The 25,621-nt window shown below is 48.8% G+C and overlaps 1 protein-coding gene across 3 annotated transcripts in view; it reads right to left on the bottom strand.

The window, feature by feature from the left end:
• TRPM6 (transient receptor potential cation channel subfamily M member 6) overlaps positions 1 to 25,621 on the bottom strand; it is a 527,875-nt gene that overhangs the window by 307,087 nt on the left and 195,167 nt on the right. For all 3 annotated transcript variants that reach the window (XM_063913863.1, XM_063913866.1, XM_063913865.1), the window contains exon 6: positions 13,354 to 13,478. In XM_063913863.1, the coding sequence (XP_063769933.1) occupies positions 13,354 to 13,478 (125 nt within the window). The remainder of the gene's footprint in view (positions 1 to 13,353; positions 13,479 to 25,621) is intronic.

Genomic DNA, 25,621 nt, shown 5'->3' with positions numbered 1-25,621 from the left:
AGAAATGCTCTGCGCTCCAAAAATCACTTAAAATTAATTGATTAATTAATTAAATGCAGTCTAGCAAGGAGAATAATTGACTCAATAAGGCTTGACCTTTTGAAAAGAAAATATTTTATCAAACAATTAAATACCACATAGACACATAAAACAAACAATACATAAAAGATTGGCAGTTTAGAAATTCAGAGGTTACTACCTCTAACATGTGTAAGCAGAAACACTATCTATAATTGTAAACATGCTGTTAAAACAGTATACAATATATCTAAAGTGCAGAAATGGTTATCTTGAGAGAGAAGCTTTCTAACAAAGAATGTCAATTGATTCTATCACTGGCGTCCCAGTGTGAAATCATATGGACTGTCCACAGAAGGCTCCGCAATAGCTAATAAAGAATTATTAGAGGCAAAAACAAACAATAATAATTACCCCCGTGCTGGTTCCTGGAGTTTATCACAGGGTCCTGTGTGCAAATGCACGAGGTAGATATATAGATTTTTGGTTGATGCCTCAGTGATAATTGGAAAGCAAACTTGCTGAAATGCTCTAACCTCCGTTAGAGAAGCCGTCAATTGACCATAAGATGGTGTTGTAATAGGAACTTCCCAACAAGGGACGTAATTTATTCAGCTGATGGTAGCAGTATGGAAAAGCACATCCGCTGATGGCTGGTGTTATAGTGGTCTCACTGCGGAGATCCGTTCATATCCATAGCCGCAGCAGTTTCTAAATGACAAGATGCCGTAAATAGCTGAAATAACTTTTTACCTCACAGCGGAGGTGCGGTTCCTAGAGGTCACTTGGCTGCAGTGTGTACGATTCGTCTTGAGGAAGTCTCCGTTGCTAGGAGACTAAACGCGTTGACGCCCCTTTCTACAAGTTCATCATTGGACACCCGTTATCTGGCAGACAGGCTCCTTACCATCTCGGCTCCCGACACCCCGTCCGGTGTACACACTGCAGCCAAGTGACCTCTAGGAACCGCACCTCCGCTGTAAGGTGGAACGAAGAAACCACCTTAGGTAAATATCCGGGATGAGTCCTAAGAACCGCCCGGTCACGGTGAAAAATCAGATATGGGGAACTACAAGACAAGGCACCCAGATCCGACACTCTTCTAGCAGAGGCAATAGCCAGCAAGAACACCACCTTAAGGGAAAGCCACTTATGTCAGCTGAACCAAGAGGTTCAAATGGAGGCTCCTGCAACGCCTCCAAAACCACCGACAAGTCCCAAGGAGCCACAGGCGGGACATAGGGAGGTTGGATACACAACACACCCTGAGTGAAAGTATGAACATCAGGTAAAGTCACAATTTTTCTCTGAAACCACACCGACAAGGCAGAAATATGAACATTGAGGGAGGCCAGAAGCAGGCCTAAATCTAGGCCCTGCTGCAGAAAAGCCAAAAGTTTGGCTGTACTAAAACTTGCAAGTGTCATAATTGTTAGATGCGCACCAAAGTATGAATGCCAGACCCTATGGTAAATCCGAGTAGAAGCCGGTTTCCGGGCCCGCAACATAGTTTTAATGACCTCTTCAGAGAAACCCTTAGCCCTCAAGACGGAAGCTTAAAGAGCCACGCCGTCAAAGATAGTCGGGCTAGGTCCTGGTAGACACAAGGGCCCTGAATGAGGAGGTCTGGGCGTAGTGGAAGTAGAAGTGGACGCTCTGACGATAGGCCTTGCAGGTCTGAGAACCAGTGACGTCTGGGCCACGGCGGAGCTATGAGAAGCAGATTTCCTTTTTCTTGCTTGAACTTCCGAATTACCATGGGCAGGAGTGACACCGGAGGGAACACGTACGGCAGCCGAAACCTCCACGGCACCGCCAGCGCATCCACGAATGCTGCTTGAGAATCCCTTGTCCTTGCTCCGAAGACCGGAAACTTGTGATTGTGTCGAGACGCCATCAGATCCACATCTGGAAGACCCCACCTTTCCACGAGGAGTTGAAACACTTCTGGATGGAGGCCCCACTCGCCGGCATGCAGGTCCTGACGACTGAGAAAGTCCGCTTCCCAATTCAGGACTCCCGGAATGAATATTGCCGATATTGCCGGTAGATGGCGTTCTACCCACTGTAGAATCCGTGAGGCTGCCTTCATTGCCAAACGGCTTCGAGTGCCGCCTTGATGATTTATGTAAGCCACTGTGGTGGCGTTGTCCGACTGTACTTGAACAGGACGGTTCTGAATTAAATGCTGGGTCAGGTTCAACGCATTGAAGACCGCCCGCAACTCCAGAATGTTGATCGAGAGGAGAGATTCCTCCTTGGTCCACCGACCCTGTAAGGAGTGCTGCTCCAGCACCACGCCCCAACCTCTTAGACTGGCATCTGTCGTCAACAGGACCCAGTTGGATATCCAGAAGGGACGGCCCCTGCACAATTGTTGGTCCTGGAGCCACCAGAGCAGCGACAGACGGACCCCTGGAGTCAATGAGATCATGCGAGACCTGATCCGGTGAGGCAGGCCGTCCCACTTGGCTAGAATCAGCTTCTGGAGGGGCGAGAATGGAATTGAGCATACTCCACCATGTCGAATGCTGACACCATGAGGCCCAGCACCTGCATAGCCGAATGTATCGACACTTGCGAACGAGAAAGGAAGCAACGAATCCTGTCCTGAAGCTTCAGGACTTTTTCCTGAGACAAGAACAACCTCTGGTTGTGAGTGTCTAACAGCGCTCCCAGGTGCACCATGCTCTGAGCAGGGACCAGGGAGGATTTCTTCCAGTTGATGAGCCACCCGTGGGCTTTTAGAAACCGGACCGTCGAGGGGCGTGGCCTGGCTGTAACCCTGGGCAGACGTGCAGTAGCAGGGCTCCTGCATACTTTGCCCAAAAAAACGTTTTCCTGCTGTCCCCCCCAGATCCGATTGCCCCCCTGAGACCTGCCCACGGCGGAGAGTGAACTGCAGTGTGGCCCCGTGCAGCTGCGTGCCCGTACGGGCTTTTCCGGCAGTGCGGCCTACCTCTCGTATTGAAGCCGGGGCCTCGAGTTTGGAAACGGCCCGGTGGGAGGCTCCAGGCCGGCGCGCGGCCGCGACGGGACCCGTGCGGCACCCTGTGGACGTCCTTCAACCTCCCAACAAAGCAGAGACCTTCCCTGGACCCTGAGGTACCTCTCCATTAGGGGGAATCCTCCTAAGAGCCTGCATTTCCCAGACACAGTACTGTGACTACCTGCCTATCCTTGCTGCGGCAGCCATTTTAATTCTCATCCAACAGCACACACTGTCTACACAGAGACTGAGATCTCCCACAGCAGCCTGGCTTGTGTTATCTCACTTCAATAAATTCACTTCACACCCAGTGCTGCTGCAATACTTTAGCTGCATCCACCCTCAGCTGCTCCCTGTGGTGCCTGGTGTTTATGTGCATTTTCTGACTGATACCTGTAAATTTGTTCACAGCCTACTCAGACCTTCCCCCTGCAGCTCTAATGCCTTGAATTTGACCTTTGCTCCATGCCATGACCCCCTGAATCACCTGCATACAATGGGGTCTGGTGGCTGATGACATAGCCCGGGACACTCGTACCGCAGCGGGGACTCTACAAGTCGGATATGGAGTGCTTCTGATCCACCTATGTGACTTTCCTCTGTCTCACTGTATATTATTGTGTATAACATCTGCTGATGGGGAAAACTAAAAGGGGAGGGAAATCCTCTGCAGTTAAGAAATCTGGTGACAAGTCCCTACAATCTAATTTGTTTCGCTATCTTCAACCGGACATTGAGAGCGAGGACACTCGTTCATCATCCTCTGTTTCTGGCTCTCCTGCCGACATCGGAGGGATGGCGGGAGCCGACTCTTCATCGTTGGACAAGGGGCCTGAAGCCTCTATGGCTGATGTTTTGACCTACTTGCATTCACTTCCTACTAAAAAAGATCTGCCTACCAAAAGATACTTTTTGGATCTGGAACAAAAGATACGTGACACGGTCAAATCTGAGATCTCCGTACTTCAGGCAGATATCTCTCAAATATCCCATCGAGTTTCAGATATGGAAGACCACGTCGATGAAGTTTCCTCATTTCAACGGAAGCTCTGTGATACTGTTGCACTTCAGGCTCAGGAACTGAGGGCTCTTTGGCGTCGACAGGACGACCTTGACAACAGAGGTCGGAGAAACAACTTACGCGTCAGGGGATTGCCGGAAGATGTCCAAGGTTCGGGTATTGCTGACGCCCTTACTAAGATCTTCAATGAGATCATAGATGCAAATCCGGACAACACCATACTGTTTGATAGGGCTCACAGAGCACTACGCCCGAAAGGTCTTTCTTCTGAGGCTCCCAGAGATGTTATATGTCGTCTTCATTACTATCACATAAAGGAGGAGATTCTTACTAAAGCCCGCAAACTAGATCGATTGGAATTCGATAATACTGTGATTCAGATCTTTCCGGACTTATCATGGTCTACGCTCCAGCAACGTAGATCTCTTAAGCCCCTGACAGAGGCTCTTAAAGAGAAGGGTATACGATTCCGATGGGGCTTTCCCTTTAATATACAAGCCACCTTTGAGGGAAGACAGGTTTTCTTGCACACGCCAGACGACTTGGACAATTTTTGTTCTGCACTGTCTATACTTAAACCTGCCTTAACGGATTGGACTCAATCTTATCACCGTTTTGATCCTCCGAAGCCTCCAGTCCCACGGGCATCATGGACCCCGGTCAGCAACAGGAAACGGGGTTCGACGCGGTCGCCTCCGAATAATGGCGAGGCTGGGACTTGATCTATAAAATTTTTCTTTCTCCTTGGTATAAAGTTGTTTGATAAAGTTTAGTTTTGAGCGGCTCTGTTTGGTCCTTCTATGTCTGGTAGAGCCAATCCGGGAGCACAACGCTAGGCCATTGCTCTTCCTCCACACCAGAGATTCTGCTTTAAAGTTTAATCACTTAGTGATATTGCCTTTTCATGCTTCCACCCCTTCCCTTTCCCTGACACTCCTGCTGTTTGGATTTGTTGCATTCTATTGCTTTCTATAAGATTTTTATTTTATTTATTATTTTCAAATGTTTATGTAGAGATGATTGTTTCCACTGCGTTTACTACAAGATGGGGGGACCCTTGTATGTATAATACTGAAGTCAGATGGTTGTTTCTGGAGTCTCCTTGGTTACGCACTGTTCTACTCTTGTCCCGAGGTTGTGTTGTTACTACTGTGCCCCAGTTGGGTCAGGCCGCCTGCCTGTTTTGGCTCTTAAGTCATGGGTATGACCTCCCTACGACTTAACGGCGGTGAAATTGCCATTCTACAAGACGTAATATTATTGTCATATAGTTCTATGTTCTCTGTATTGGTTTTTCTCCTTGTGTTCTTCTTTTTCTAGCTCTTTCTCTCTTCCTCTTTTTTCTTGGTATCTCCGCCTATCTCCATTGCAGCCTGAAGTACCTAATGCGATCGGACCCTGTACCTTCCTCGCATCTTCGGTAAGTCAATGTTACCTTTATTGCTCATTGTAGACAACAAATTCAGCCTTCTTAATGTCTTCTGACCTTAGGCTATGTTCCTTCAACGTGAAGGGACTTAATATCCCCGAAAAGCGGTCCACCTTGCTACGGGAGTTATGGGCAGAGCGTATAGACATTGCTTTTCTCCAGTAGACCCATTTTAAAAGTCAAGCCTCCCCTAAATTAGGAAATTATTATTATCCGCAGGTTTTTTGTAACAATAACGCCGTCAATAAATCTCTGGGGGTAGCGATCTTAGTGGCACGTCGGGTCCCGGTCACAGATGTTTCTCACCTAATTCTGGAAGAAGGTCAGTGCCAGGTTGTTAAATTCACAATACATAACCAGGTTTATACTCTTGTTAATATACGCTCCTAATCAACGCCAAAGACAGTTTTTCACCAAAATACTGCGACAAATAGAACCCATTAAAGAAGGGCGTCTGATTGTGGGGGCGACTTTAACTGGTCCTTGGACCCGGGGATAGACTGTTCACCTTCCCTGACTAGACGGTTGACACGTAATCACCGTCGTGTGAGCCGACTTCTCCGTGAGTTTCAGTTGATGGACTTATGGAGAACTCAACATCCAACAGGAAAGGATTACACTTTCTTTTCTTCTCCTCACAATATGTACTCACGCCCAGACTACTTCTTAGTTGAGCATAGATTTTTACACTTATTTCCTTCAAGTGCAATTGGGCACATCACATGATCAGATCATGCCCCGGTGTATATCTCTGTTGCGCTTTCACCAGCCCCCACCACACCATGGTCATGGAGGTTTAATAATTCCTTGACGCAGGATCCTTGTTTAAAGGCTAAACTCACCTCCGCCATCTCGGACTATATTGCGACAAATGACACCCCAGATGTTAGTGCAGTCACAATTTGGGAGGCACACAAATGTGTAGTTCGAGGAAGATGTATACAGCTTGGCTCTCAGCTCAAGAAGGAGCAAATGGCACAGAGGCTGCAGCTCATTGAACAAATAGCGACTTTAGAGGTCTCGCACCAGTCCTCCCTTGATGCAGGGGTTTTTCTAGAACTAACTGAGGCTCGTCAAGCCCTTAATACATTTTTATGGGATAAAACTAAATTAGGAATGACCAAATGTCGCCATAAATTTTATTTGTGGGGCAACAAACCAGGTGCTATGCTCGCTAGGGCATTAAGGGCCCAAAGACTGCAGTCTTATGTTCGCTCTATCCATGAGCCGGGGGGGGACGTGCTGCATATACATTGCCTCAGATTGCTCATTCCTTCCAAAATTATTATGAGTCCCTCTATAATCTTAGAAAGGATCAAACCCCTCAGGCTGCCTCTGATTTGAGGGTATTGATACAGAGATACCTGGCGGAAGTTGAATTTCCAAAAATTCCTGAGACAGACCTGGATTCTCTGGATCAACCCTTTACCATATTAGAGCTGGAAACAACCTTGGCGGCTACACCGACTGGGAAGAGTCCGGGCCCGGATGGTTTCCCAGTCGGATACTATAAAGCCTTTAAACAATCCTTGTTGCCCCTCTTTTTGAAGGCGTGCAATTCCATCTCTGCCGAGAAAGGCTTTTCTCCGCAGACCCTGGAAGCACATATAACTGTAATCCCAAAAGAGGGTAAGGACCCCACCCAGTGCTCGAGCTATCGACCTATTTCCCTACTCAATTGCGACATTAAACTCTTTGCTAAACTGCTTGCGGGCCGTTTGGGCCGCCTTCTCCCGCTGGTGGTTCATGGGGACCAGGTGGGATTTATACTGGGACGAGAGGCTAAAGATAACACTTCCAAAGTTATAGATCTTATCCACCTTGCTCAGAGCGGGTCCTCCCATATGATCCTCCTGTCCACTGACGCGGAGAAGGCCTTTGACAGGATAGATTGGCAGTTCATGGAGGGTCTTCTTGAGCACATGGGTCTGGGTCCGGCCTGTCTTAGTCGTATATTGACTCTTTATAGGTTACCATCGGCTAGGGTCCGTGTGAATGGTGCCCTCTCTGCTCCCTTTATGATACGAAACGGAACAAGGCAAGGATGCCCCCTGTCCCCGCTTATATTTGTTCTCTGCATGTTGGCACTTGCGAGAGCAATTCGGGCCAATCCAAATATTCACGGCGTATGGGCTGGAAAGCGGGAACACAAATTGGCATTGTATGCGGACGACCTTTTGGCTACTTTGACGGACCCGGTAACTTCACTTCCAGCTCTTATGCAAGGATTCAATAGGTTCAACTTGCTTTCTAATTTCAAGGTAAATTTCACTAAGTCTGTTGCCTTGAATATTTCAACGCCCGCACGAGTACTGGAAGGCATTCGAGATTCGTTCCCGTTTCAGTGGCATCCTACTCAGCTAAAGTACTTAGGAGTTCTCTTGACTAAAGACCTCACTGATTTATACTGGGTACATTTTCTTCCTTTACTGCATAAGATCACCACGGATCTTAATAAATGGTCTGCACTTCAACTTACTTGGCTGGATAGGATTAACACGGTAAAGATGACGATCCTTCCTAAAGTTCTGTATCTGCTGCAAATGTTGCCCATAACAGTACCTACTTCCTTTTTCACTACTTTGCAGTCATCTGTCGGTCGTTTCATTTGGGGGTGGAGAGGGCACCGGCTTCCCAATTCACACTGACCCGTACTCGTAGAGAAGGTGGTTTACAACTACCTCATTTTATTAGCTATTATTACGCTGTGCATTTGTCCAGAGTTATTGATATGTCCAGATCTCCCTATACTAAACAATGGCCATGAATAGCTGAAACGACTGCCGGTACTCCTTTATTTATTCTCCCCAGGCTTAAAAAAATCCCACGCATAAAACACCCCACCCTAGACTTGACCCTTAAGATATGGAAGAAATTTAGGTACTTAGACTCTTTTAGTCTGAGCCCCTCCTTGCCGACACCTTTATTATTTAACCCAGACCTACCCGCAAACCCCCTCTCCTCGTCTCCGTCCTCAGTGTGGGCTAAAGCTGGCATATCTCGGTTGAGTCACCTGATTGGTTCGGCGGGATTCCATCCCTTCGCAGACTTGCAATGATCTTTTAGTCTACTGCCTAATTCTTTTTGGGCTTACCTACAAATTCGGCATTACGTTACTGCGACACCGGCTCGTGCGGTGGGATGGAGACCGACGATTTTTGAATACTTGTGTCTCTCTGAGAATTTGCAACGACACCTCATATCTTTATTGTACAGACACTGCCTTTCGAGCACTCCCACTCAACCTCTGGCATTCGTTACGGCTTGGCAGGAGGACCTGGGTAGGGAGTTGACCTCTGACCAATGGTTGCGCATTTTTCAGTTCACATTTGCTAGTTCTCCTTCACTCCAAGTTCTGGAGACACAATACAAAGTGGTATCGAGATGGTATAGATGTCCAGACCGAGTCCACCACATGTTTCCGAGTGTTTCGGATGTCTGCTGGAGGTGTGGCTGGTCTCGTGGCACTCCTTGCCATATATGGTGGCGGTGCCCGGGACTGGCTTCCTTCTGGCAACAGGTTAATTCTATTACCAGGCGTATCACAGGACTCCCAATACCTGAGTTTTGGTTACTTAATTTAATTGACTTACCATTATCCCAGTTTAAAACCTCTCTACTGCGACATTTAATGAATACTGCTAGGGTGACCATTCCGTGCTTCTGGAGATCTCAGGTACAGCCTCCCATTGCCAAATGGTTCCAAAGAATCAATTACTATATGGCAATGGAAGGCTTGACGTCTTCTTCCGAAGAGTCTGTGTCTCGAATCACAGCCGTCTGGTTTGACTGGCTGGAATTCAAAGGAACGCAGGAATACAAAACTTCTGTGCTACTCTCCACCCCTACGACATCTTGGGGCTGAGATGGCGATGGCGGTTCTTCTCTCTTTCTTTCCCTTTCTCGGTCTGTCCTTTATGCTTCTTGTATGTTCTATTTTCCTTGTTATTAATACTTGAAGATAATACAGATTAATGTCTTTAGCTAAGTGGGCTAATGCTGTCATACATTGCTTTTGTTTCTTGTATTCTTAGTCTACGATTGGAACGACAGCTTCTGCTATAAAGAATATTTGTTTTACTTGCAATTCCATTGAGCTGTATACTGTTATCTCTTTATTAATAAAAACTCAATTTGCAAAAAAAGAAACCGGACCGTCATATCCAGATGACACAGGAGAAGATCTGGGGAATTTGCCAGGATTAACAAGTCGTCCAGATACGGCAGTATCCTGACCCCTTGACGGCGGAGTACCACCGTCATCACTTTGGTGAAGACTCGCGGAGCCGTTGTTAAACCAAAAAGGTAACGCCCGAAACTGGTAATGGATGTTGCCAATAGCAAACCTCAGGTATTGTTGAAGTGACACTGCTATAGGAATATGCAGATATGCAGGTAAGCATCCTGTATGTCCAAGGAGACCATGTAGTCCCCAGGTTCCAAGGCCAGAACTATAGAGCGAAGGGTTTCCATACGGAACTTGGAAATCTTCACAAACCTGTTCAATGCCTTGAGGTTGAGAATGGGCCGGGAGGACCCATTCGGTTTCGGGACTAGAAACAGCGGAGAATAGTACCCCCGGCACCTCTGAGCAAGAGGCACCTGTACTACGACTCCTGTATCCAGGAGGGTCCGTACCACTGAGTGTAGAGTTTTTGCCTTTGTCCGGTCCAAAGGGACGTCTGTCTGGCAAAATCGATGAGAGGGTCGGTTTTTGAAGGCAATGGCGTAACCTCGAGTGACGACTTCCCGTACCCAGGCATCTGAAGTGGTCTTCAACCATTCCTGGGTATACCCTAGAAGCCGGCCTCCCACCCTGGGATCCCCCAGGGGGAGGCCCGCCTCGTCATGCGGCAGGCTTATCGTCTTGGACGCTGGCTGACGGGCAGCCCAGGCTCTTTTGGGCTTCGGCTTACCAGGCTTGGAAGTGCGGGCCTGCTTATGGTATGCCTGACCTTTTGCTTTACCTGAAGGACTAAAGGGTTGAAAGGACGTACCTTTAGCCTTCGACACAGAAGGAGCGGTATTAGGTAGACAGGCAGTTTTGGCAGTAGCCAAGTCAGCCACTATCTTATTTAAGTCCTCCCCAAACAGAATATCTCCCTTGAAAGGGAGTACCGCCAGTATTTTTCTAGAGTCCAGATCCACAGACCAGGATCTCAGCCACAATATCCGGTGAGCCAGGACTGACATAGTAGAGGCCTTGGCTGCCAGGATACCGGCATCAGAAGCCGCCTCTTTAATATATCGAGAAGCTGTTACAATATATGACAAGCATTGTCTAGCATGGTCAGAGGAGATTTCAGATTCTAACTCCAAGGTCCATGCTTCAATAGCCTCAGCAGCCCATGAAGCTGCAATAGTAGGCCTTTGTGCAGCACCCGTGAGGGTGTAAATCGCTTTTAGACAACCCTCCACACGTTTATCCGTAGGCTCATTCAGAGATGTGACGGTAGTGACAGGTAGAGCTGAGGAAACCATCATCCTAGCCACATGTGAGTCCACTGGAGGTGTTTCCCAATTCTTAGACAGCTCTGGCACGAGGGGATAGCGAGCCAGCATCCTCTTTTGAGGCACAAACTTCGTACCTGGGTTTTCCCAGGGTTTCTGACGTATATCCACTAGGTGATCAGAGTGAGGTAAAACCTGTTTAACCACCTTCTGACACTTGAACCTATCTGGTTCCTTAGGAAGCACGGATGGCTCGGGATCATCCGTAATATGCAGAATTAACCTAATAGCCTCCAAAAGGTCAGGAACATCCACATGTAAACTACCCTCCCCATCAGCCGTATCTGAGTCAGAACCTGTGGGGTCAATGTAAGTGCCGTCCTCCACAGACGAGGTGTCAGTGACAGCAGTGGATTGTGAGGAGACGAGCGTTCGCTTAGAGGACCTCTTGGACTTAGGCGAGCGTTGGTCAGACTTTTTAGTAGTCAAGGACTGGTTCAACTTCTTTAATTGAGCAGATAAATCGTCCGCCCACGGCGGATTAGCTGCAGGGCCCACATACGGTTGTACCGGTATTGGGGGTCCCATAGGGGGTGTTAGTTTATGAACTAGCGTATGCAGAAGCGTGGAAAAAGCGGCCTACGGTGGGTCAGTAAGTGCCTCCGTTGCCACAGTCCCACTGGGGGGCAAGGAGCCCCAGAACCAGAGTCCACAGCTGCTATATTCTCCTCATATGTGCCTGTGGCTTCAGCAACACCAGCAGTGTGTTCCGCCCCAGAACCGTTACCCTCAGAAGCAGACATGATATAACTTGCAGTATGAGGTAACACAGTACAATTATCAGCAGCACAATATCCCAAACCCAAACCCCAGCGCAGTGTAGTCAGCACTAGCAGAGATAAAGGAGAGATATGGTGACCAAATCACAGAGAAAAATACGTAATACAGTATATCTTTGTGAAAATCCTATATTAGATAACACCTGATGCACCAAGCCCCCTCAGGTAATAGAATATAGGGATAGCAAGTTGAGTGAAAGACACGAGATGGACAACACTCAGCAAACAAATGCACACACAGAAGGTCACAGTTTGTACAATGCAGAGGTTACAGACAATAATACTGCACTGGACTAGCTTACACAGCTATATAACCGTAGATATAACAGTACACAGTAAGAACTGGATGTATATCACAGGGTAATTGTACAATAAAACCCTGACTAAATGCACTCTTTCTTAACTATCACTGTCTAAAAAGGCAGGTAGAATACTTAAGTGTCATGTAAAGGCAGAGCGCTGACAACCAGGCGGCTTTACATAGGACGATTTGCCCAAGCAGTCCCAGGAACAGTGAGCTGAGGGATAATGGCGCCGCAGACACTGACTGGGAGTGAGGAAAAGACAGATATGCAGCTCCAGGGCGGGAACATTTGCGGGAAATAGCGCCCTGGGGCTGGGGGAGGGGCTTCAGGTCTAAGCCTTGTCCCCCTTGCTGGCAAAACCACGGGGTACTGTGGGCGATATAAGAAGTAGTTTAGAGAGAAAACCCGACCTGATCCATGCCCTGGTGATCTAGTGGGATCGCCTGTACTGCCACAGTGTCCACCGCGCGCGGCCCGCCTCCCACTGACCGCGCCGGATCGCGATAAAGACCGGGTCCCGCGAGCAGGACCCACTTACCACCTCCCGAAGCGCAGCCACGCGATCCAGGAGAACCTCAGCCATGTGTGTCTAACATGAAGAAAACCATAGCCTCCGCTGTAGGTACCCGGCAACCAGGGCTCGGGAGTGTACAGCGCCGCTGGGGAGAGCTGGAGCTGCAGCAGTGAATGTCACAAAACATTTACCACCGCTGCTGCCCTTGAAGTCTTCACTTTTTACCTCATAAAAAGCTTTTCTCAGGGCTGCTTGGAGCAGCCCCTCTGTTAAGTGTCTGCTTACTGCAGCACCAACTGACAAACTGAGCTCCTGTGCTGGGAGGCGGGGTGATATAGGAGGCGGCGCTGTGCATTCTGGGAACAGTCAAAGCTTTGAGTCTGTTGGTGCCTCGGATCAAGATCCTACTCTACACCCCATTGTCCAGACTTGTAGAGCCCAGTGTACCCCGCAGCAGAAATAAATGTTAACAAACTGCCCTTTGTTTAAATGGGTTGGGTACGTGTGACCGGTGGGGGACAAGCACAACAAGCTGCGCTCGCCACACAGTGGGCTCGACAGAGCGAGGTTCTATTCCCATTCTATGGGTGTCGCGGACATGCTGGCCATCGAGATTGTGAGTGGGCGGGATTTTGGGGCCGGTATGGTGACCGCCGGTTTCCTGACTGCCGGTCACATAACTGCAACCCGTTTAAATGTGTAAAACTATGTAAGAGCTCAAACGTAATCAATTTTATGAATGACTGAATTCGATAATAAGTTACTCAATAAAATATTTAGCGCTCACGTCTTTGCCAATGAGGTCTTTTTGATTCTCAATGACTCCCCAGGATGGGATCCCAATTGCACATATTTTTCTCAGGTGCTGGGAACCATGGGCTTTCAAGGCATCACCCACATGTTTGGAGACTCCTTGAAAAGGGAAAATGGAACATTATCAGGAAACAGATACTCAGCACACAAATACTGAAGTATAAAAGAATATCGGGGCTCAGTTTAATAACTCTGTAAATTTTGTAAACTGCCGTTAATAACTGAACTAATTTCAAGATTGCTCAGTGAAGGTGGGACACCAGTTTGTAATGTCATGCTACAACAAAATCTGAAGGACCACTATACCTAAAATACAAGTCATCTTACATACATAACTAATAATAGTTATAATAATATAAGTTAAAATATGCAATGACAGAACTTGTGATACTTGGCATTGTAGTCAATATTTTCTGTAGCAGTGAGTATTAAACTAAAGGTTGAGTATCCCATATCCAAATATTCAGAAATATGGAAGTTTTTGAGTGAGAGTGAGATAGTGAAACCTTTGTTTCCTGATGGCTCATTGCACACAAACTTTGTTTAATACACAGTTATTAAAAATATTGTATTTAATGACCTTTAGGCTGTGTGTATAAGGTATATATGAAACATAAATGCATTCTGTGCTTAGACTTGGGTCCTATCACCATGATATCTCATTATGGAGTGCAATTATTCCAAAATACGGAATAATCTGATATCCAAAATACGTCTGGTCCCAAGCATTTTGGATATGGGATACTCAACCTGTATAAATATTGTAACATGAATCACATAGACAGAGTATAATCCGACACACTTTATTTCCACCTCAGGCAGGATCCAGCTTCACATGCAGGTTTTGCAGGTCAGGTTTACAGGCAGTGCTTAAAAAAAGAAGTACAGCATTCCAAGTTCTGGTAATCACAAACAGTGCATATTCCAAATGGCTCCTAACGTAACCTCAGACCCCCCAAGCCTGCCACTTGCTGGTATCAGGAGCTATGACCTAATGAACAAAAGGAGTGTTATGGTAGACTTACCATTGTTAGCACTCTTTCTGCGAAGTACACTGGGTTCCACAGAGAAACATTGGGGTTAAGAGTGGATCTGGATCCAGAAGCACTAACAGGCAAAGCTTTAGGTGTCCCAGGATGCATAGGGGACTCCTCTATAACCCCAACTCCAAGCACTGTGAGCTCCATTTTGTTAACCAGTCCAATGCAGGAAGCAGTCAAGAGAGAAGGCAGATGTTAGTCACATAAGAACACAATCTCACGACAGGAGAAGGTACCAGTGGCTAATGCCATACAAACCCAAAGCTAGGTGCGTCAGGTTGGGCGCCCTGAGGAACCCTGTGTACATCGCAGAAAGAGTGTTAACAATGGTAAGTCTACCATAACACTCCTTTTCTGCAGCAGGGAACATTGGTTTACACAGGGAAACATTAGGGATGTCCTAAAGTAGTTCCTCAAGGGAACTTAGCTGATGTAAGAATCCAGCGTCCAAAGGAAGCATCCTGGGAGGTGAAGATATCAAAGGCATAGAACCTAAGAAAAGTGTTCACTGAGTATAACGTAGCAGCCTTGCACAACTGTTCAGCGGACACGCCACGGCAGGTCGCCCAAGAAGGTCCAACAGACCGGGTAGAATGGGCTTTAATCGCAGCAGGAGCTGAAAGACCAGCCTGTGCGTAAACATGTGCAATCACCATTCTAATCCATCTGGCCAATGCTTGCTTATTCGCAGGCCAGTCACATTTGTGGAATCCAAACAGAACAAATAAGGTATCTGACAGTCTAAAAGAGGTGGTCCTGTCCACATAGACATGGAGAGGTTCGAAGGGAGACTCTTGAAGGGCTTTCAATACATTGGACAGGTCCAATGGAGCCACTGGGGGGACATAGGGAGGCTAAATACGTAGAACACCCTGAATGAACGTATGTACATTGGTTATAGAGGCAATCTTGTGCTGAAACCACACAGACAATGCAGATATGAAAACCTTGAGGGAGGCAAGGCGAAGACCCAAGTCCAAGCCTCTTTGTAGAAAAGCCAGAATTCTGGAATTCCTGAATCTTCTTATCAGCACACCAGGTGATGTAAGAAGGCCACACTCTGTAGTAAATCCGTGCAGAGGCCGGATTGCGGGCCTTTAGCATAGTCTGAATACCAGCTTCAGAGAACCCTTTGGACCTCAGGAGTGATGCGTCAAGAGCAATGCCATCAAAGCCAGTCTGGCCAGGTCCGGGTAGAGGCATGGGCTCTGTATTAGGAGGTCTTGACGCTGAGGAAGTAGAAGGGGACACTCGGTCGAGAGACCCTGCAGGTCGGAGAACCAATGCCATCTGGGCCATGCTGGAGCAACGAGAATCAGTATTCTTCCTTCATGCTTGAACTTCCAAAGTACCCTGGGCAGGAGTGACACCGGAGAGAATATGTAAGGCAGCTGAAAGTTCCATGGAACTGCCAATGCGTCCACAAACGCCACCTGAGGATCCCTGGTTCGTGGTCCAAAGAATGGAACCTTGTGGTTGTGTCGAGACACCATGAGGTCCACGTCTGGTAGACCCCCTCTGTCCATCACGAGTTGGAAAACTTCGGGATGAAGACCCCACTCTCCGGAGTGAACGTCCTGGTGACTGAGGAAGTCCACTTCCCAGTTTTGGATGCCTGGAATAAACACTGCCGATATGGCTTGTAGATGGCGTTCCGCCCAACATAGGATTTTGGACACTTCCAACATTGCCCTGCGGCTTCGAGTGCCGCCTTGATGGTTTATGTAATCCACTGTTGTGGCATTGTCTGACTGTACTTGAACAGGCCTGTTTCATACCAGATGCAGGGCTAATCAGTGCATTGAACACTGCTCTCAGCTCCAGAATATTGATCGGAAGAAGAGATTCTTCCCTGGTCCAACGAGTGTTGCTCCAACACCGCTCTCTAACCCCGAAGACTGGCGTCTGTTGTCAGTAGGACCCAGTCTGGGATCCAGAAGGGACAGCCCCTGTTCAATTGCTGGTCCTGGAGCCACCAGGTCAGTGACAGATGAACCTCCGGAGTCAAAGAGATCATTTGATCCGATGAGGTAATCCATCCCACTTGCAAAGAGTCAACCATTGTAGATGGCGGTTATGAAACTGAGCGTACTCTATCATGTCGAAGGAAGACACCATCATGCCAAGGAGGATGCTTCTTGGATATAATAAGAAGCGGTAGTAATATGAGATATCCTCAGGTAGCTCCTCCTCTAGCGCCTGAACCCACGCTCAATACATTTTGCGGCCCAAGAGGCAGCTATAGTGGATCTATAAACAGCTCCTGTGGAGTCTCCCATTTGGTACATAGCTCTGCAGGGAGAGGATAACAAGCTAAAGCCCTTTTAGGTACAGGGAATTTCTGCCCTGGTCTAAGACCAGGGTTCCCGTCTGATGTCTACTAAATGATCAGATTGGGTAAAACAGTTTTAACCACTTTCTGCTGTTTAAACTGTCAGTTTTCTTTGCCACTGGGGTGAAATCCTCCTCTACAGTGATTTGGAGAATATGATTAATAGCAATTTTTAGGGCAGGGACATCTACCATTAAGGGAGCGTCCTCGTCTGAAACACAGGAGTCAGTGTCAGACAGGACCGTATACTCCCTCTCTTCGTCAGAGGAGACCTCAGAGAGGTTTGTAGACTGAGAGGAGGAAGCAGCCCGCTTAGATGAACCAGGGACACGTGTGTGACCCGAGGCAGTTTTCTGTCTAACCAGAGACTGATTTAGTTGTTGCAGTTGGTTAGACAAATTTTCCGCCCAAGGCGGGTTTACCATGGGGACAATTTGTTGGGGTAATGCTACAGGCGGCCCCACAGGGGGCACAAGGCATTCCACCAGAGTGCCCAGCAGGGCAGTAAATGTTGCCCATGGTGGCTCCTGACTAGTAGCAGGGGTTGCGGACTGACTGGAAGGCGCATGACAAGCAGTACAGAGACCAACATGTAATAATTACTCCTCTGATAAATCCTCGGAGCATGCTCTGCATGATGCAGGAGCTTCCGCTGATTTGCTGCCCTTTTGGTTAGACACTGCAGACTACTCGGTACAATATAATCTATAATATGTACACAATTTCTCAACAGACGCTGTCTCAAAGACAGGCAGGATACTTAAGTGTAATGTAAATGCATGACGCTGTGTACAGGCAGCTTTCCATAGGAGGGAATGAGGGATAGTGACGCAGCTCCAGCGTGGAAAATCTGCAGGAGATGGCGCCCTGGGCCGGAGAAGGGGCTACAGGTCAAGAGCCTTCTCCCCTATGCAAATCTTGCACCCCAGGTACTATAGATCCTTATTAAATAGGGTGTTAGTACACCCGACCTATGCTCCTATTGCCCTGGTGGTCTAGCGGGATCCCTGCCCAATGACAGTGTCTATGCCAGCGCTGTGGCCAGTCTCCCTAGGCCAAGGACAGAACGCGATTTAGTCGCGGGTCCCGCAAGGAGACCCTCTTATCTGCCTCCCAATAGCAGCCACGCGATCCTGGAGGACGGATCGGGACTGTGCCTACATCGGCGCATGTCTCCGCTGCAAGTACACAGGAACCAGGCCAGCGGGAGTATGCAGCGCCACTGGGGAGGTGATGGAGCTGCAGCACAGATGTCAATCTGACTTGCAGTACTGTCAGCCCAGAGAAAAACGTCACATTTCTGTCTAAAGTTAAAAGCTTCTGTATAGTGACCTGCTGCTGCAGGTACCAACTTCAAAACTGAGCTAACAGTGTCTGGAGGCGGGGTTATAGAGGAGGCCCCTATGCATCCTGGGACAGCTAAAGTGTTGCTTGTTGGTACATCTGGATCCAGATCCACCCTACACCCCGATGTTTCCCTGTGGAAACCTGTGTACCCTGCTGCAGATTTTTTTTTTTTAAAAGACAGCAGACAAGGTGAAGTGATTAGTCCAGCTGCGGCTTACCACAGACTCAGCTAAAACCCGGACTGGATTCTATCAAACCTGTTGCTGCTGTTCCAGTCCTGTAAAAGCCTGCCGTTCCACATTACCCTCATGTGGAATCATGCTGTCCCTGCCATAATATGCATATCTATAATGGATGCAACCATTGAAAAAATCACCAGAAATATGGCGCCATTATACTACAGATATGCAAATCCACAGTAGACTCTGGAACACTGCCAGAGCCTCCACAGCGGATGTGCTGGCACAAGGGGGGCTATGCACTGAGATGGCATGCAGGCCCCTTTCTCTTATAAAATGCACTCTGTCTTCACATCATAGGGCACCATATTCCCCCTATCAGCAAACTTTTGCACTAAAAATGTTTGACGTGGAATCCTGCTTCCTGTGTTATAATTATTCTCCCTGCCAAATTTGGCGACATTCTCATTGACAGCTCAAGCAAGAGATGGCTCTGAATAGGGGAAGTTTAATTATGGCCACCCTGTATGTATCCCTGAGGAAGTTCATTGAATTAAATGTTTTCAGTGGTTCTATGCAGCATTCTGGATATCACCAACCCAAGTAAAGGATGCATGGACTCGGAGATCTTACTCTGATGAATGTAGTCTGTAGCATGGATAATAAGAATTTACTCACCGGTAATTCTATTTCTCGTAGTCCGTAGTGGATGCTGGGAACTCCATAAGGACCATGGGGAATAGACGGGCTCCGCAGGAGACTGGGCACTCTAAAAGAAAGATTAGGTACTATCTGGTGTGCACTGGCTCCTCCCTCTATGCCCCTCCTCCAGACCTCAGTTAAGGAAATTGTGCCCGGAAGAGCTGACACAACAAGGAAAGGATTTGGAATCCAGGGTAAGACTCATACCAGCCACACCAATCACACTGTACAACTTGTGATAACCATACCCAGTTAACAGTATGAACAACAACTGAGCCTCAGTAACAGATGGCTCATAACAATAACCCTTTAGTTAAGCAATAACTATATACATGTATTGCAGAGAGTCCGCACTTGGGACGGGCGCCCAGCATCCACTACGGACTACGAGAAATAGAATTACCGGTGAGAAAATTCTTATTTTCTCTGACGTCCTAGTGGATGCTGGGAACTCCGTAAGGACCATGGGGATTATACCAAAGCTCCCAAACGGGCGGGAGAGTGCAGATGACTGTGCAGCACCGAATGAGCAAAGGCAAGGTCCTCCTCAGCCAGGGTACCAAACTTGTAGAATTTAGCAAATGTGTTTGAACCCGACCAAGTAGCAGCTCGGCAAAGTTGTAAAGCCGAGACCCCTCGGGCAGCCGCCCAAGAAGAGCCCACCTTCCTTGTGGAATGGGCTTTTACCGATTTTGGATGCGGCAATCCTGCCGCAGAATGAGCTTGCTGAATCGTGTTACAGATACAGCGCGCAATAGTTTGCTTTGAAGCAGGAGCACCCAGCTTGTTGGGTGCATGCAGGATAAACAGCGAGTCAGTTTTCCTGACTCTAGCCGTCCTGGCTACATAGATTTTCAAAGCCCTGACTACATCCAGTAACTTGGAGTCCTCCAAGTCCCGAGTAGCCGCAGGCACCACAATAGGTTGGTTCAAATGAAACGCTGATACCACCTTAGGGAGAAATTGGGGACGAGTCCTCAATTCTGCCCTGTCCATATGGAAGATCAGATAAGGGCTTTTACATGACAAAGCCGCCAACTCTGACACATGCCTAGCCGAAGCCAAGGCCAAAAGCATGACCACTTTCCACGTGAGATATTTTAGCTCCACGGTCTTAAGTGGCTAAAACCAGTGGGATTTTAGGAAATCGTTAAGATCCCAAGGTGCCACTGGAGGCACAAAAGGGGGCTGAATATGCAGCACTCCCTTAACAAACGTCTGAACTTCAGGCAGTGAAGCCAGTTCTTTTTGAAAGAAAATAGATAGGGCCGAAATCTGGACCTTTATGGAACCTAATTTTAGGCTCATAGTCACTCCTGACTGTAGGAAGTGCAGGAATCGACCCAGCTGGAATTCCTCTGTAGGGGCCTTCCTGGCCTCACACCAAGCAACATATATTCGCCATATACGGTGATAATGTTGTGCTGTCACGTCTTTCCTAGCCTTTATCAGCGTAGGAATCACTTCATCTGGAATGCCCTTTTCCGTTAGGATCCGGCGTTCAAGCGCCATGCCGTCAAACGCAGCCGCGGTAAGTCTTGGAACAGACACGGCCCCTGCTGTAACAGGTCCTGTCTGAGAGGCAGAGGCCATGGGTCCTCTGAGATCATTTCTTGTAGTTCTGGGTACCAAGTTCTTCTTGGCCAATACGGAACGATGAGTATAGTTCTTACTCCTCTCTTACTTACTATCCTCAGTACCTTGGGTATGAGAGGAAGAGGAGGGAACACATAGACCGACTGGTACACCCACGGTGTCACTAGTGCGTCCACAGCTATCGCCTGAGGGTCCCTTGACCTGGCGCAATATTTTTTTATCTTTTTGTTGAGGCGGGACGCCATCATGTCCACCTGTGGCCGTTCCCAACGGTTCACAATCTGCGTGAAGACTTCTGGATGAAGTCCCCACTCTCCCGGGTGGAGGTCGTGCCTGCTGAGGAAGTCTGCTTCCCAGTTGTCCATTCCCGGAATGAACACTGCTGACAGTGCTAGCATGTGATTTTCCGCCCATCGGAGAATCCTTGTGGCTTCTGCCATCGCCATCCTGCTTCTTGTGCCGCCCTGGCGGTTTACATGGGCGACCGCCGTGATGTTGTCTGATTGAATCAGCACTGGTTGGTTTAGAAGCAGGGGCTCTGCTTGACTCAGGGTGTTGTAAATGGCCCTTAGTTCCAGTATATTTATATGTAGGGAAGTCTCCTGACTTGACCACTGTCCTTGGAAGTTCCTTCCCTGAGTGACTGCCCCCCATCCTCGGAGGCTTGCGTCCGTGGTCACCAGGATCCAGTCCTGTATGCCGAATCTGCGGCCCTCGAGAAGATGAGCACTCTGCAGCCACCACAGCAGAGACACCCTGGCCCTGGGGGACAGGGTGATCAACCGATGCATATGAAGATGCGATCCGGACCATTTGTCCAACAGATCCCACTGAAAGATCCTTGCATGGAACCTGCCTAAGGGAATTGCTTCGTAAGAAGCCACCATCTTTCCCAGGACTCGCGTGCAGTGATGCACAGACACCTGTTTTGGTTTCAGGAGGTCCCTGACCAGAGATGACAATTCCTGGGCCTTCTCCACAGGGAGAAACACCTTCTTCTGTTCTGTGTCCAGAATCATGCCCAGGAAGAGCAGACGCGTCGCAGGAATCAGCTGCGACTTTGGGATATTCAGAATCCAGCCGTGCTGTAGCAACACTTCCTGAGAGGGTGCTACGCTGACTAACAACTGCTCTCTGGACCTCGCCTTTATAAGGAGATCGTCAAAGTACGGGATAATTATAACTCCCTTTTTCCGAAGGAGTATCATCATTTCGGCCATTACCTTGGCAACGTCTGGAATTGGTAATAATAATCCTGTACCACAAACCTGAGGTACTCCTGGTGAGGTGGGTAAACGGGGACATGCAAGTAAGCATCCTTGATGTCCAGCAACACCATAAAATCCCCCTCTTCCAGGCTTGCAATAACCGCCCTGAGCGATTCCATTTTGAACTTAAACTTCCTTATATAAGTGTTCAAGGATTTTAAATTCAGAATGGGTCTCACCGAACCGTCTGGTTTCGGTACCACAAACATTGTGGAATAGTAACCCCGTCCCTGTTGAAGGAGGGGAACCTTGATTATCACCTGCTGGAGGTACAGCTTGTGAATTGCCGCCAGTACTACCTCCCTTTCCCTGGGAGCAGCTGGCAAGGCTGATTTGAGGTAACGGCGAGGGGGAGTCGCCTCGAACTCCAGCTTGTATCCCTGAGATACAATTTGTACAGCCCAAAGATCCACTTGTGAGCGAACCACTGGTTGCTGAAGTTTCGGAGACGCGCCCCCACCGCACCTGGCTCCGCCTGTGGAGCCCCAGCGTCATGCGGTGGACTTAGAGGAAGCGGGGGAGGATTTTTGTTCCTGGGAACTGGCTGCCTGGTGCAGCTTTTTTCCTCTACCCCTGCCTCTGGGCAGAAAGGATGCGCCTCTGATCCGCTTGCCTTTCTGAGGCCGAAAGGACTGTACATGATAATACGGTGCTTTCTTAGGCTGTGAGGGAACCTGAGGTAAAAAAGTAGACTTCCCGGCTGTTGCCGTGGATACGAGGTCCGAGAGACCGTCCCCAAACAATTCCTCACCCTTATAAGACAAAACCTCCATGTGTCTTTTAGAATCAGCATCACCTGTCCACTGCCGAGTCCATAATACTCTCCTGGCAGAAATGGACATTGCATTAATTCTAGATGCCAGCAGGCAAATGTCCCTCTGTGCATCCCGCATATATAAGACAACGTCTTTTATATGATCTATGGTTAGCAAAATAGTATCCCTGTCGAGGGAATCAATGTTGTCTGACAGGGAATCAGACCATGCGGCTGCAGCACTACACATCCATGCTGAAGCAATAGCAGGTCTCAGTATAGTACCTGAGTGTGTATACACAGACTTCAGGATAGCTTCCTGCTTTCTATCCGCAGGCTCCATTAAGGCGGCCGTATCCTGAGACGGCAGTGCCACCTTTTTTGATAAGCGTGTGAGCGCCTTGTCCACCCTAGGGGGTGTTTCCCAACGTAACCTGTCCGTTGGCGGGAAAGGGTACGCCATCAGTAACCTCTTAGAAATCACTAGTTTCTTATCGGGGGAACTCCACGCTTCCTCACACAATTCATTTAATTCATCAGATGGGGGAAAAGTCACTGGCTGCTTTTTCTCCCCAAACATAATACCCTTCTTGGTGGTAACCGGGTCAATATCAGAAATGTGCAATACATTTTTCATTGCAGTAATCATGCATCGGATGGCTTTTGTAGATTGTGCATTTGTCTCATCCTCATCTACACTGGAGTCAGACTCCGTGTCGACATCTGTGTCTGCCATCTGAGCTAGCGGGCGTTTATAAACCCCTGATGGCCTCTGAGACGCCTGGGCAGGCGCGGGCTGAGATCCCGGCTGTCCCAAGGCTGCTGCGTCATCGAACCTTTTATGTAAGGAGTTGAAACTGTCGGTTAAAACCTTCCACATATCCATCCAATCCGGTGTCGGCCCCGTCGGGGGCGACACCACACTTATCTGCCCTTGCTCCGCCTCCACGTAACCCTCCTCATCAAACATGTCAACACAGCCATACCGACACACCGCACACACACAGGGAATGCTCTGACTGAGGACAGCACCCCACAAAGTCCTTTGGGGAGACAGAGAGAGAGTATGCCAGCACACACCACAGCGCTATATAACACAGGGATTTACACTATACAGAGTGATTTTTCCCAATAGCTGCTTATATCTTATTTGCGCCTAAATTTATGTGCCCCCCCTCTCTTTTTTACCCTACTTGTACTGGATACTGCAGGGGAGAGCTTGGGGAGCGTCCTTCCAGCGGAGCTGTGAAGAGAAAATGGCGCTGGTGTGCTGAGGAAGAAGGCCCCGCCCCCTCAGCGGCGGGCTTCTCCTGCGTTTTGTATATCTAAATGGCGGGGTTTTTTGCACATATACAGTTTTCCAGACTGTATTATGTGCATAATGTGCCAAAAGGTAATCTTATTGCTGCCCAGGGCGCCCCCCCCAGCGCCCTGCACCCTACAGTGACCGGAGTGTGTGGTGTGCAGTGGGAGCAATGGCGCACAGCTGCAGTGCTGTGCGCTACCTTAATGAAGACCGGAGTCTTCTGCCGCCGATTTTATCTCCTTCTTCTGTCTTCTGGCTCTGCGAGGGGGACGGCGGTGCGGCTCCGGGAACGGACGATAGAGGTTAGGCCCTGTGTTCGAACCCTCTGGAGCTAATGGTGTCCAGTAGCCTAAGAAGCACAAGCTAGCTGCAAGCAGGTAGGTTTGCTTCTCTCCCCTCAGTCCCACGAAGCAGTGAGTCTGTTGCCAGCAGATCTCACTGAAAATAAAAAACCTAACAAATACTTTCTTTCTAGCAAGCTCCAGAGAGCCCACTAGGAGCACCCAGCTCTGGCCGGGCACAGATTCTAACTGGAGGAGGGGCATAGAGGGAGGAGCCAGTGCACACCAGATAGTACCTAATCTTTCTTTAAGAGTGCCCAGTCTCCTGCGGAGCCCGTCTATTCCCCATGGTCCTTACGGAGTTCCCAGCATCCACTAGGACGTCAGAGAAAACATAGATTCTCAGTGACGTGCGGTGAGGTCAATTGCTGCGGAGGCACTGGCTAGTATCAGAGGCAGATTTACTGTATATACCACCCATATACAGCCCATCCCCTCTGCAAGCAGCACAGCAATAGGCTGCAATCACAGCCTTATAGGGGGACAGTCCTGAGATGACATTACATGACTCTTATAGATCACACTGCCTCCACACAGTCCCCCTCACAGATCGCACTGCCTACACACAGCCCCCTCCTCATAGATCACGCTGCCTCCACCCAGCCCACCTCCTCCCAGTTCAGCCCCCCTCCTCCCAGATCATACTGCCTTCATACAGACCCCCTCCTCATAGATCATGCTGCCTCCATACAGCCCCCTCCTCACAGATCACACTGCCTCCACACAGCCCCCCAACTCGCAGGTCACACTGCCTCCACACAGCCCCCCTCCTCCCAGATCACACTGCCTCCTCACAGCCCCCTCCTCACAGATCACACTGCCTCCACACAGCACCCCTCCTCACAGATCACACTGCCTCAACACAGCCTGCTCCTCACAGATCACACTGCCTCCACACAGCCCCCTCCTCACAGATCACACTGCCTCCACACAGCCCCCCTCTTCACAGATCACACTGCCTCCACACAGCCCACCTCTTCACAAATCACACTGCCTCCACACAGCCCCCCTCCTAACAGATCAGACTGCCTCCAGATAGACCCCCTCTTCACAATCACACTGCCTCCACACAAACCCCCTCTTCACAGATCACACTGCCTCCACACAGACCCCCTCCTCACAGATCACACTGCCTCCACACAGCCCTCCCTCCTCACAGATCACACTGCCTCCACACAGCCCCCCTCTTCACAGATCACACTGCCTCCACACAGCCCCCCTCCTCACAATTCACACTGCCTCCACACAGACCCCCTCTTCACAGATCACACTGCCTCCACCACAGACCCCCTCTTCACAGATCACACTGCCTCCACACAGCCCTCCTCTTCACAGATCACACTGCCTCCACACAGCCCCCCTCCTCACAAATCACAC

This window comes from Pseudophryne corroboree, chromosome 1 (genome assembly GCF_028390025.1).
Source record: "Pseudophryne corroboree isolate aPseCor3 chromosome 1, aPseCor3.hap2, whole genome shotgun sequence".
Taxonomy (NCBI): domain Eukaryota; kingdom Metazoa; phylum Chordata; class Amphibia; order Anura; family Myobatrachidae; genus Pseudophryne; species Pseudophryne corroboree.
This window is presented reverse-complemented; position numbering and strand designations above follow the sequence as displayed.